At 40.6% G+C, this 14,466-nt stretch overlaps 1 protein-coding gene across 1 annotated transcript in view; it reads left to right on the top strand.

Moving 5' to 3' along the window:
* syt12 (synaptotagmin XII) overlaps positions 1-13,239 on the top strand; it is a 28,866-nt gene extending 15,627 nt beyond the window's left edge. Inside the window, exons 5-8 of the mRNA XM_031752802.2 lie at positions 4,338-4,553; positions 6,320-6,440; positions 6,940-7,073; positions 11,499-13,239. Of these exons, the coding sequence (XP_031608662.1) occupies positions 4,338-4,553; positions 6,320-6,440; positions 6,940-7,073; positions 11,499-11,672 (645 nt within the window). The 3' untranslated portion in view covers positions 11,673-13,239. The remainder of the gene's footprint in view (positions 1-4,337; positions 4,554-6,319; positions 6,441-6,939; positions 7,074-11,498) is intronic.
* Positions 13,240-14,466: the final 1,227 nt, after the last annotated feature.

Here is a 14,466-nt window from a genome sequence, read left to right as displayed (position 1 = left end):
AAAGTAGTAGCTAAGGATGCCCGGCATTTCCCCTGTTTTGGGACTATAGTATTTAGTCGTCACTCAAACACAGGAAAAAACCCCCACCCTCATGATTAACCTCATCAATACTCATGGTGGGTTTTTGCAGTTTTGAAGGCAACATGAATGCTTAAACTCCTAATACTTAAGAAACATAACACAAAAATTCAGCATCTAAAATTTAAAACAAGTTTAAATTAGGCAAGTCAGGAAAATCTGGAAAAATCAAGAAGAGTTTTCCTACAAAGGAACAAGGCAAGCAAACAAAGCAAAACAAAGCAGACAAGAACAGAATTCAGGTTTTTGTGCAAGGCCAAAAGCAGGCAGAATACAAACAGGCAAAAAGGCTCCAAAGCTCAAAGCGAAAATCTGTCAAGTTGTTCAGGGTGGAGCGCGAATACTGAAGAACTAATGAGCAGAGTGGGAACAGGGATGTGGAACATCAGGTGATGCGGCAGGTGGGAAGGCAGGACAGATGTGAGGACCTTGTGTGACGACAGAGTTACAGCAGAGGAGGCAGATGACCCACAGATGAATGAATGATATAAGTAAAACCAGGATTCACTGGTGAGATATTTTACACGGTGGCAAAGTTTATGCAGATCCTTAGAGCAAACCAGCTGCCATGGCTAAAAATGATCATTACAAGTAATATAACAGCCAAACCTTAAATTTGAGATAAAAACATTATTTATTAACAAGTCAATCAAAGCGTGAAAGCAAGCATCATACATAGCTGTGTTAATGTAATGTAGCGAACACATGTTTTGTTGCTGTATCATGAAAGCTGCGGTGTTCCTCGTTAGCTGGTTATAAAGTGTAAAAATGTGATGGGGCCTTTTTTTATTCATGCTTTTGACTGCTGAAACAGCGGGTTTGATGCTGGAGGACTGAAGCTAAACGAAACATGAAAGCACAGCTCGTCGGATGGCTAATTAGCACTTAGCGCTGAGATGACTGAACTTAAGATAAAAGTTGCTTCTGATAAATTCGTAGAGGAATAACGTGGCATCGAAAGCCTTCCTGCTCAGTGAGGGCAGTTTGTGCTCCCTTGAAATGTGTTTAAGATTTCAGACCTGGCTGAATTTTAGACAGAGACAGTGATACGTCCCTCAGGAGGAGATGCTCGATCCTGCAGCTCGACAAGCCAGTTCTTTCCTGTCCGTCGGAAGAGCCCATTTCATTTGCTTGAGTGGACAATCCCTCGAGAACTGCAGTCGGAAGGTTGATTTCACATCTTTTACTGCATCAAGGATGACTTTAATGTCTTTAATGTCTGCAATGGGCAAGTCTTTCTTACAACGAGCAGTAACCCCAACAATTATAAATGTACATTAATTATCTCACTCGGAAGAATAGTGCGTTAAAGACACTGCAATTTGATGAGCAAGATAACACGATGACACATTCTGCAGTGTTTTCTTTTTTCTCAATTAACTTTTCATTTTGTCATTTAATGGAGTACATAATGACTTCTATTGGAGTGTAACACTTACCAGCCAGTTTAAACAGTAGATGTTCAACTGTATCTAATCAGTCAATTAGTGCATTTAGACAAGACAAGATGACCCACTGAAGTTCAAACTGAACATCAGAATGGGGAAGAAAGGTGATTCAAGTGACTCTAAACGTGACATGCTTGTGAACCAGAAGCGCTGGTCTTTGTATTTTAGAAACTGCTGATCTACTGACATTTCCCAGCACAACCATCTGTACGCTTTGCAGATGTTCTGAAAAGGAGAAAATATCCTGTGAGCAGCTGTTGTCTGGGTGAAAATGCCTCGTTGATGTCAGAGGTCAGACAAGAATGGCCAGACTGATAGAAAGCCAACAGTGATGCAAATAACCACTCGCTACACCCAAATTATGTAGGAGAGCATCTGAATGGACAACACTCTGAACCTTGAAGCAGATGGACTACAGAAGCAGAAGACCAGGCCAGGTGCAAATCCTGCCAGCTAAGAACAGAAAACTGAGGTTACAGTTTGCACATTCACAGCCAAATTAGACAACAGAGGGTTAGAAAAACGTTGCCTGGTCTGATAAGTCTCGATTGCTGCCGCAGCATTCAGATGGTAGAGTCAGAAGTCAGCATAAACAAGAGGAAAGCATGAATCCGTCCTGTCTTGAATCAGTGTTTCAGGCTGTTGTTGGTGTTTTAATGATACGGGGGATATTTTTTTGGCATACTTAGTAGCAACTGAGCATCATCTAAACACCACAGCCACAGTTTACCCATCATGTGACGACTGCTTTCATAAAGATATCGTGCTGTGTTACAAAGAATCATCTCAAATTGGTTTGTAGAATATTACAGCGAGCTTGTTGTAGTCAGATGGCCTCCACAGTCACCAGATCGCAATCCAAAACAGTCTGAGTAAATCAAATTAAATCATTTCAGCTGCTCACTTGCTTCATTAACAGCATTAACAAAACATTTACTTGTACTGCATTCCATTATAGCTTTTGTGGTGCATTTGCTTGTTGATAATCTACTTCATTTTTAGCTTTGCTTTAAATTCACCACTAGAACGATTTCATCACGCTCTTAGTAAGAAGCAACTGTTCTGACAAGAGAAGAAACAAGGCGTCGTTCCCGCCATCTGCTACACCTGGTGCTCGCCTTCTGCTCTTAGCACTAACGCTGCCAGAATATTCACACATTTCTTCCTTGCTTTGAGTCATCGCTCCGTCGTGGGGCTGTGGTTTTGTGCAGGCTTACACGGGATGCCGCGGGGACTCGTCGGTGCCCCAGTTTTAGTTGCCGTGCAGTTCGGAGGGGTTTGATCTGACGGTGATCATAACGGGAGCAGCCGCCGATGCAGCAGCTTTAGTGTCTCCCTCTTTAATGTCAAGGGAAGACCAATGGAAATGCTGACATCAGCTTTACTCGCTCCGATGGCCACGCAGGCCTCCCCCCACCCCTTGCATCTATGCTTCCTTTTGCTTTTTTTTCTTCTCCAGCGCCTCTCTATGCTGTTACTGCTTTTGTTTTGCCTTCTGTCAAAACCCCCAAGCCCCCACCCACCCAAATACCCCGTTTTCTCCCTCTTTTCCTCTCATTTATTTGCTGTCAGTTCTTCTTGCCTGTCATGTTGCATGTAACAACGTGCACATCGCTTATCTTCCTCCACACACACCTCTCTTTCTTTCTCTCTTTTTATTGGGGGCTTACATCTCCATTGTAAGCCCCCAAAAGTGATAAAGCTAATACTGCAAGCAGGCAGTCTCACACGGTGGTGGAAGGCTGCTCAAGATGGTTTGTATGTTGTATGTTGCTAGTTTTTTCTCTGGATCCCGCAGGTGCTGAGCAGTTATGATGCTATTCAGGGGGTTGATATGAAGCACAATCCAAGGTCAAGCCGCACAGCTGATTTGTAGACCCTTTGCTCTGCTCTAAATTCACATGTCCTCCACGCCACAGCGCGTTGCCGTTTTACTGTTCATCACTGGAAACCCCAGGTGACCTTGCGATCTCGGTTACGATATGTTTGTGAGAAAGCTGCAGTGTTTTTATTTCAGACACATTTAGCAAAAATATTCATGCTGGATTTCATACTTCGAGAACAAACACTGGTGTGTGTGTGTGTGTGTGTGAGTTGGGGGGTGGCTATTATTAAATCTGCTATGTTACTAGTTGCCTGGTAACTTCTGACCGCATCGGTTTCCACACATCCCCTCAAGACCTGATGACTTGAAATTACCATTACAACTGTAGCTCTGGCAGCCTCTGTCTTTGATCTTAAGTAGTCATGATGTGGTTTGCTTGTCAGAGGCTGTTTTCCACATTAAAATGTGCTCTGGATGTAAGGAAAAGGAAATGAATAGTGGTTTTATAGCATTTTTTTCTGGTATATCAACAAAAAAGAGACCTTGTGCTCTTATCACGTAAGCTTCTTTAACAGCAACACTACAGGTGGCTGTAGCTCAGGGGGTAGAGCATGTCATCTACCAATTACAAGGTTGGGGGTTTGATTCCTGCCTGCTCCAGTTTGCATGTCATCAGATCCTTGGGCAAGATGCTGAACTTCAAGTTGCTCCCTGATGTGTCTATCCAAGTGTGAATATTAGATGGAAAGCACTTAGTGTAGAAAAAGCTGCTTGTTTGAATGAGGCATAAAGTTGTAGAAAGCACATTGAGTGCTCAAGTAGATTACAAAAGTGGTATTTAAGACTAGTCAAACATATTACACATTCCTCTGAGAAGTATGGTGCAGTTGCACATTCTGTTTGGTTTATTTTCCATTGTTGTTGCATCGTTGTGTGTTTTGAGATTGGAATATACAATCCTGCAAATTGTCCACCGCCTCCTACAGGTCCAGACAAATGCATTCACGGTGATCTTCGATGAGCGCTTCTCCATCCCCATGGATTCTTCCAGTCTGGATGAGTACAGCCTTCGCTTTGCCGCTTTTGGTATCGATGCTGACGAGAGAAATATCAGCGCAGGCATAGCAGAGCTCAAGCTGTCAGACTTGGACCTGACCATCAGACCATTCAACGCCTGGCTCTATCTTCAAGATGTCAATAAGGTGTGTTGATACAGAGAGTGAGACAGAAAAATAATGCTAGAACTGAAACATCTAAGTTCTGTCCTTGCAACGTTTCTGGAAGCACAGCGGTGTCTGACACCCTCTGCTGGACATTTAACAAAACTACATGTCAGATCCAAACAGAATCAAGGTCAGGTCAGTGAGGGTGCTTCCTAAATGGAAGAAGCGTACAGATGTTTTTTTACTCTATTGTGAAAACTATGTGACAATATCAACATAAAACTAATAGATATAATTTACCATGATAGATTTAGTGGCAACATTTTAACAGAATGGGAGAATCATTGTTACCTCATCACTGGATCAAATCTTGTCTAAAACTAAATCTAACTGCATTATTTTTTTTATTTAGAATTCAACATGTGTAATATTTTTCAATAACATTTAAAGACAAATGTGATGTAAAGCACATATATTATGTAATTTATTCTCAGCAAAACTGTGTCCTCAGTGAGATGATCAGAGAAGCCTCATGCTGTGGAAAAAAACGATGAACAGTATCCACAGAGCCTGGAGTGAGGCGCTGCAATAATCACATATATTAAAGATATTTAATTATGAATAATTAATATTCAGTTGAGTACACTTCATTTCTGTAACAGCAGTCACCTCCAGTTGCTTTGCATTGCAAGATAAAGACCCTACAATATTTGATAGAAAATCCCAACTATGCGATGATCTGCTATGAGCAAGCACTTGGCGACTGTGGGAACAACAAACTCCCCTTTAAAGGAAGAGGCATGCATCAGAACCAGGTTCAGGGAAGGGCAGCCAATCTACTACCAGTATTAGGGCAGTGAGGGGAAAGACAGGAGATAAAAATGAGAGCTTAGAGAGACAAGGACAAAACGAACTATTGGAGGGAGAAGTCAACGACATGTGGCAGCGATATATGAACACAAGGGGAGTAAAAAGAGGGATGAGGAAGAGTGCTTAGTGCATCATGGGCAGCCTGAGCTTGTAGCAACACAACAAAATCATTTATCAAAAAGGAAAGTTTGGAACCTAAGCTTTAGAGTAGAGAGGGTGTCTCTCTCCCAAAGTCAAAGTGGGAGTGGATTTCACGGGAGACGAGTTGAAGCCTCTGCCTCCTATTCTACGTTTGGAAACTCTAGGAACCACAAGTAAGCCTGCAATCTGACAGTGAAGGGCTCTGTTAGGATAATATGACACTTTAGGGTCATTAAGATGGGATCCGGTTGATTATTTAATGCTTTTTATTTGAGGAGAAAGATTTTAAATTCAATTCAGCCAACAGAGAGAAGTCAGCATGAGAGAAATATGACCTCTCTTTCTAGTCAGCACTATCTTTGGGTGTTTTGGATCAAAAGAAAGGTATTCAGGAAACCTTTACAACAATCCGATTACACAGAAATTACAATAGTTCAGCTTAGAAGGAATAAACGCATGACTGTTAAACGTGATTTACTCATTTTGACAAAATGATGAATTAAAAATTAAATGTTTCAAAACTCTATACATTATGCACTAACACTATACATGCATGCAATAAATATATAATTTTAGTAATTTAGACTTTCATTTTCATATATTCTTAACTGAACTAGAAATGAATTTAAAGACTGTGTGTAGCTCCTTAAAATTAAATAAAATCCACAGTAGTAGGAGTTCTGATTCGCCATACTCCAGTCAACACGTTACAGTCATTCTGTCGGCGCATCGCCTTGACTGGAAATGTATGATGTTGTATTTAATGGCTGCCATGCTCTGGTTTGACCCCACAGGCAGTGGATGCAGTTGGGGAGATCTTGTTGTCTCTCAGCTATTTGCCAACAGCAGAGCGTCTCACTGTGGTTGTGGCTAAGTGCAAGAACCTGGTGTGGACCAATGGCAAGAACACCGCAGGTCAGGGATGCTTTTTGTCTGCAGTGTTGTTTCCTTTCCATCATTAGAAGTTAACCTGAAATGTGTGCATGAGCGTTTTTTTTTGTTTTCGTGTCAGCTGTGCAGTGCATGTGTATTAATGCCATTAAATCTGTGCCGTTCTCAACAAGCTAAAATCTTGCGAATGAACAAAATGCTTATTGATTTAATAACAGCAGCCTGTCTATTTTTATTCAGTAAAAGGACTATAGTCCCTGATAATGCATTGCTTTAAATGAAGAAAATCTTGAGGGATGGCTGTTATGAGGAAAGGAAGCCCAGAAACTTTATGGAATTTCTTTAAATAGTGTGTCAACTGATAATGGTCACACTGCCTGAGACAGTGAACCACACTGAAACACCGCCTCCAGAGCTAATTCTGTGTACAGAGCTGTGAGTCTACCTGATTAGTCTCCAATGAGGAATTTAGTGGATGCTCTACAAACTATTCACTCTACCTTCACTCCTTCTCCTTCATCAGATCCATTTGTCAAAGTCTATCTGTTGCAAGATGGCAGGAAGATCAGTAAGAAGAAGACTTCCACCAAGAGGGATGACACAAACCCCATTTTCAATGAAGCCATGATCTTCTCTGTGCCGTCGATCGTTCTGCAGGTATGTTTCAGACCATGATTTATTCTTTTCCAGAATAAGAAAATGCTAATAGGAAACATTATAAATTAGTAGGAGGGAAAATTTTAAAAAAAACAACCCACAAGTTTTACAGGACTTAGGCTTCTTTTTGGCGTTACACTATTATCTATCTCAGTCTGTGTTTTATGATCCTGTATGTGCCCTCTTGTAAAAGTGATAAGGGCTTTCAAGTAAATGTGCAATAAATTATAAGTATACAAATAAAATAAAGCAAAAGTTAATATGTATATGCAAAGGTGGTAGCAAGTCTAGAAAGGCTATTATTATTAGCTTACTAGCACACTCACAAGGGAAATATTAGCATGCTAACTTGAGGCCGATGGCTACGATGTTGACTTGTCTTGATGTATGCTAAATCATTCACGTTAGTAAATCCCAAAAGTTAATTCTGTTCATCAGGACATAGTGTTTTCAGAGGGAGAAACGTTTCATCAGTCATCCAAGTGACTTCTTCAGTTTCAGCTGACTGCAGGTTTCCCCAACCTTACAATGATTCTAGATGAGAATACTCTTAAAAAGGTGTTTGAATTCACTGAGAAGGCTCATTCGTACAGTATGAGAAGTCTAAGACCAGGCAACAAAGGAAGTTTGACTTACTTGTTGTGCATGGGAAACCACAGCAAAATACGGAGAGTGTCCTCAGCGGCCAGAAGAGAGAAGGATGCTACATCAGGCATGTGGACAAGTGGGTTAAAAATCTGCCTGACAGACAACTCACCCAAGCAGAGAAAAACATCATTTCAAAAGGGTTGAGCTTCAAAGACAAATCCAGCTAGTGGAACTGATCACAGCCACAGAAACAGCAAATTGAAACAACAAAATTGCAGACGTAGCAGCAGGGCAACTACAGACGAAAGTTTTGGCCTGTCTCAGCAATGCAAATCCCCCAGCATCCAACATCAGCATGGAGGAGAGGAAGGCACTAACATCACTCGTGTTCCAGTCACTGAAGCATTAGAGGTAGTTCATAAGAGATTACAGGATGACCCCAACCTCAGCAACAGGACCACTCTCAGCACCCACCAAGTGTGTTTGCTTTTGGAACTGTGTCTTAATTCCACCTATTCAGGTATGTGGATGACACCTGGGTGAAAATGTAATCTCAGGATGTACCGCAATTCACAGATCACATTTCCTTGGTGGACCAACACATCAAATTCACCAGGGAGCATATGAAAAGTGGCAGGTTAACCTTCTTAGACTGTGAGATTTCCATCGGTAATGGTGGGCATTTAAAAGTTGATGTGTACTGTAAACCTACCCATACAGATCAGTATTTAAGGTTTGACTAGGGCCAGGGAAGCAGAAGAACATCACATCAAAAAGCCCCTGAGTAAATATAGTTATCCCAGCCGGCCATTTATTAAAGCTGGGAAGGTGCCTAAAGAAAGCTCCAGCTGATCCAGGAGAGAAGGACAACTGCTGCTTAAGCGAAAACCCGTAGTGATCATGTATGTGTCAGGAGTCTCAAAACAGTTGAGACATATTTTTTCTAAACACCGCATCTCTGTGGCTTTTAAACCCCAAAACACACTGCACCAAAAATTGGTTCACCCAAGGATCGGGTCCCCCAGACACAAACAGAGTAACATAGTGTACGCTGTTAAGTGCCAGGAGGATTGCCAGGATTCATACATCTGGGAAACCAAACAACCTCTGGCTAATCGGATGGCACAACACAGAAGCGCTAACTCGTCAGGCCAGGACTCTGCAGTCTATTTACACCTACAGGCCAGTGGACACTCTTTCAATGATGAGGATGTACACATCCTGGACAGGGAGGAACGCTGGTTTGAGCGCGGAGTCAAGGAGGCCATTTACGTGAAAAGGGAAAGACCATCTCTGAATCGAGGAGGGGGCCTAAGGGTACATCTGTCACCATCTTACAATGCTGTGATTGCAGCCATTCCCCAACTCTCTGTGAATGGTACTCACGGCCATTGATCAGTGGGTTTTGATCAACAGTCATGGCAATTTGAATATTAATGATCAAGGAAAGACCTCACAGCCCATTCTTCATTCAATGGGCTAGCTTTAGTCATTGTGAAAATGTACTATTTATAAGGTTGGGGAAACCTGCAGTCAGCTGAGACTGAAGAAGTCACTTGGAAGAGTGATAAAACGTTTCTCCAACTGAAAATGCTACATCCAGATTAACAGAATCAACCTTTTGGGATACCATGTTGATCATTTTGCTGTACCGTAAACCTGTTATTGTCTTTCAGTGCTGTGCAAAAGTCTCGAGTCACCCTTTTCTTAATATTTTGCTTTCAAGAAGCCAGATGTGTGTGTGTGTGTTTTGGGTTTTTTTTAACTATTTTTTAAAGTGGCCTTGTGCAATAGATCCCCAGGCTTTATGAAGGTCTTTCTACTTTTAAAGATCTGTTGGTACACCAGTACTGTTAGGGAAACACATCAGTGTGTCTCTGTGTATATGGCCTATGACAATACTATATATATTGTGCATTTACTAGAGATCTAATAATGCTCAGTATTAATTAATGTTGCATTTGTGGTCTATGGGAAACCTAAACATTGTAAACCAAATTGCAAAATGCTTAGCCGTGTCTCTAATAAAACCTCTGTAACTTTGCTCTGCTTCACTTCAGCAACATCAGGTAATGTTCATATGTTGATTCATGTTTTTTTTCCAGTTTTTAATCTACTGCAGAATATTTTTAAGACGGTTATCGGCTATAAAAAGTAAGGAAAGGAAAATCTTCATGTTTTTCTGTGTTTTATCCTCAGTTACTTTGACACAGGCATCTGCTGTGATGCTTACACCTCTGATGAAGTCTCTCAAGTGTCAGCTTTGTTTTTATACATAGATATAAAAATATGGATATTTAATGAGAAATGATCAGAACGATAATATTTTTGACTGAGTCAAAATTGAATCGAATCGAATTGGGACCTTGTGAATCAGAATCGAATTGATTATAGAAATTTGGGACAATACTACTGTTAAGCCACTTTCCCTGACTGATGAGTCATTCTTGCATAAAATTGCAATGAACTGAAATAATGTGCCAGTGTTGTGTCTACACATAGCAGACAACTTGGTAGAGAACCAATTTAAAATTGTGTATATGCGCATGTTGAAAAAAGCCCATAATTTTTCATTTTCATTTCATTTCATTTCTGTATATGAAATCATAAGAAATATACACAGTGGGACAGGAATAAAACAGCAACATGAAATTCCAAACAAGCTGTCCCAAAACTTTGCATATCTTGGCATGGTATGCAGTATGTCTTTCAAAAATGAGTAAACTTTAGAAGTGGGGGACACTGATGTGACAGGTCTAAAAAGTATCTACAGCAGGGTGGCTGTTAAGAAGCCATTCTAAAGGAAGAGAAACAGAAATGAATGCCAAAATTACGCAAGACCTGGACTGAAAATTTATGGCAACAGGACTAATGGAGTGATGAATAGAAATGTGAAATTTTTGGTCAGAATCATTGTCAGTATGTGTGGAGGGTCCTGGGTGTAGACAGTGACTGTCTACAGTCATCTGTAAAACATGGTGGAGGCTATGTCATCATTTATGGTTATATTGCATCCAGTAGTGCTTGAGAGCTTTTCAAAATTTGATGGATTTACAAATGCAGAAAAGTAGCGTCAGATTTTGATCCAACATTCAATGCCATCTAGAAAGTGTCTGATTGGCAGTGATCCTAAGCAGACTCCAACACCTGAAGACTCCTTAAATTAAAGGAAAGCTTGCCTAAGAGTGTTCAGAATGTTTTGAAGAATAAAGGTTGTCATACCAAATATTGTTGTTTGTATATGTTTTAATTAGTGCTGTCAGCGTTAATCTCGTTAAAATGACGTTAACGACATAACGCGTTGACGCCGTGCAGCCCTACGCACGGGGCGATCGGAAGCTAACTCGCTAACGGGGATTTGCGGCGTTATTGCGGTTATGGCGTTAATGTCAATTTAACAAGATTAATGCTGACAGCACTAGTTTTAATAAATCTTTGCATCCATTTCCAATTTTACTAGCAAACAATAAAACCATGAAGGGAGGCTTGAGACTTTTGCACAGTACTGTATGTTGGTGTGGTTCTTTAAATCGTTCAGTCGTTGGTTCTCAAGTGCTGGAATAACCAACAAACTGAAAGGTACATTGTTAAATGGTCTACATATATGATGGTGACATAATTGAAATCCTGTAGTGGAAACTATGCCTTTAAAATGCATGGATCATTCAACCCCCACAAAAATACTCTTCTAGAAAAAGTGCAAAAGCTTATCGAGATATGGTCATAATTGTTGTTGTGACACATGTATTTAACTAATTCCATAAAGATTTAGATGAACAAAAAACCCCAGCTGAATCCTGCTTAGAGAGGTTATGTAACCACGTTTGTGCTCTGCAGGAGCTCTCACTGAGGGTGACAGTGGCGGAGGCCACAGACGATGGCCGGGGTGAGAACCTTGGTCACGTGATCATTGGCCCTGAGGCCAGCGGGATGGGAATCACTCACTGGAACCAGATGCTGGCAACTCTGAGGAAGCCTGTGTCCATGTGGCACCCTCTGCGCAGGATTTAATCACCTCAGAACATACCTGACCCGATTCGAGTACAACACTCAATTCTTCAAATTCCTTTGAACTCTCCCTTTGTTTGTTGCCATTTTTACATTGCATAAGTTATATGTCTCTGTAACAGAGACATTATCACCCTGGGTTGTGTATATTATAAATGAGGTTAGTCACCTCTCACTTTCATTATTTTGTCTTCATTCTCTCACCTCGAAAGGGAATTGGTCTGAAATCCGACTCTCCTGCAGTGAGAGGAGGACTCGAGTATGTGGATGTATATATTGCTGCCTTAAAAGTCGTGATCAAATGTTTTATTTTCAAATTTGAAAAGGAGCCCGGCCTTGGCAGATGCACTCCCTCCCTCTGCATGGTGCGTGCGCTGGTAGAAGCCGATTGTAAATGTTTGGAGATTGAGCTACTGGATGAGAGGTGAAGTTGTTTCTCTTTCAGGAAAAGCACCCATTTGTCTTTTCCCATCAGTCACTGATTGTACCTTAATTGAATCGGTTCTAGAATTAGCGCTCTTGGATTTGATTATCTTATATTTGTTAATAGTGTGGTTGATTAACATTAGCGGTTTTGGTATGTTCTGTATTAATCATGCTTAAATCCAGGTACTCTTATCCAGGTGAAATAACTGTAATTTGTAGCAGTGGTTACAGGGTGGTAAATCAGAGGTAATCGGCATATAAATATCATGCTACGTTGTTCTACTTTTACCACAATTAACGCAATACTAATTGTATAAGCATATTAGGAGGTGTAAATACTGCAGTATAACATTGTTTTCATTTAAACTTTTTCTCTTCTGGGTGTAAAAGACATGTTTTTCATATTATGACTACTAATAAAATTCTGAACACCATTTGTACAACTCTATATTAAACACCCATGTCATTGGTGATTGATGAATTATTGTTATTAAAACACCTCTGGGAATTTAACCTTTGATGTGGAGTGTACTAACCCCCTGAAATGGGTTTAAAGTTTCTTTTACATTAGAGGAAACATCTTGATATCCTGCGTGGTTTTCACTGGCCCCTTGTTACATTCATTATAGCTGTTGTTGTTAAAACTGACCAGAAACATCCCTGGCCAAAAGCAGGTGGTGGTGGTGGGCGGGGCTGGGTGTTAAGTGGAAATAATGCCGAAACATTCAAATGAAGACAGCGTGACAAGAACCTTGTGAAGGTCAGGATGTCAAGATGGCTTTTGATCAGTCTCAGACATTCTCTACAACTTTGTGCAGCAGTGCTTCTGAATGTGAATTATCATGTGACATAGCCGCTAACAATCTTTTGGATTTCCTTCTTTTTTCAGACACATTTTAGGTCAAATTATGATTTATAACCTCACTTTGAACACACCTGTGGTCATGTAATGGGCAAAAGTTTCCTACTGTGCCAAATAATAAAGCAATATTTTCATTTACAGTCAACATTGGCATTCAGTTTGATGAAGCTGTAACTAACATTCAGCCATGCATGAAGTTATTTAGCATTTGATGTGAATGTGCCTCATTAATAAAATGTATTGTGTGAATGCCGTTTGAAATAAAAAGTGATTCAACAGTTACTCATGAGCCACTTGACCACTTTATCGTCATGACTTTAAATTGCAAATTTTTGTGAGAAACCTCTATAATGCATCTGTAGAAGTTGCATCTTAATATGCTCATCTTGGCTATAGAATTGTATCAGTTTCCTGTTCTTCATCAGGAGATTGATATGCCATTGCTGTTCTTGTGTTTTTCTGAGTACTTCCGAGAACAGGTTTAATGAGATTAAGAAAACACAATTTCTATTTGTTTTACTGGTTACAATGATAAGTTGATTGGTAAAAAGTGATCCCATTGGTGCATCTAAAAAATCTATTTCTAGACTGAATGCAAGAAACATGTCATCTAGAATATTCTAATTTGGTGATTTGAGAACCAATCAAAACCGGATTTTTAAATACATACCACAGGTGCATCTACTAGGATTCTGAGGCGCAAGACTGGTAGGCACCAATAGTTTTACATATATAATTTTTCACACATCATTTTTGTTTTTTTTTTATAGGGCAGCATGGTGTCACAGCGGTTAGCACTGTTGCCTCACAGCAAGAAGGCCCTGAGTTCAAATCCACCATCAGACTGGGGTCTTCCTATTTGGAGTTTGCGTGGGCTCTCTCAGGGTACTCTGGTTTCCTCCCATAGTCCAAAGACATGCAGTTAATGGGGTTAGGTTAACTCTGAATTGTGAAAAGGTGTGAGTGCGAATGGTTGTCTCTCTCTATGTGTTAGCCCTGTGACAGACTGGCGACCTGTCCAGGGTGTACCCTGCCTATTGCCGTAAGACAGCTGGAAAAAAAAAAAAAATTATATATATATATATATATATATATATATATATATATATATATATATATATATATATATATATATATATATATATACACACACACACACACACACACACACACACACACACACACACATATATATATATAGTACCCTGCTGGGGTAATAGGCTGGCCAAGGGAGGAGATAGAAGCCACTGACATAAAGACAAGAAAGCTCCTTACCATGCATGGAGGGTTTCACCCCAAGTCCAGCACCCTGAGGCTGTACGCTAAGCGGAAGGAAGGGGCCGGGGACTGGTGAGTGTCAGCACCACAGTCCAGGATGAGACAAGAAACATCCACGAATACATCACGAAGACGGCCCCAACTGACAGCGTGCTCAGTGAATACCTCAGGCAGCAGAAACCCAAGAAAGAGGAGGAAGGCGAGGAACCATCATGGAAGGACAGGCCCCTG

This window comes from Oreochromis aureus, linkage group 7 (assembly GCF_013358895.1).
Source record: "Oreochromis aureus strain Israel breed Guangdong linkage group 7, ZZ_aureus, whole genome shotgun sequence".
In the NCBI taxonomy this organism is placed as follows: domain Eukaryota; kingdom Metazoa; phylum Chordata; class Actinopteri; order Cichliformes; family Cichlidae; genus Oreochromis; species Oreochromis aureus.
The sequence above is the reverse complement of the archived record's forward strand: the minus strand, read 5'-3'. Positions and strand labels throughout refer to the sequence as shown.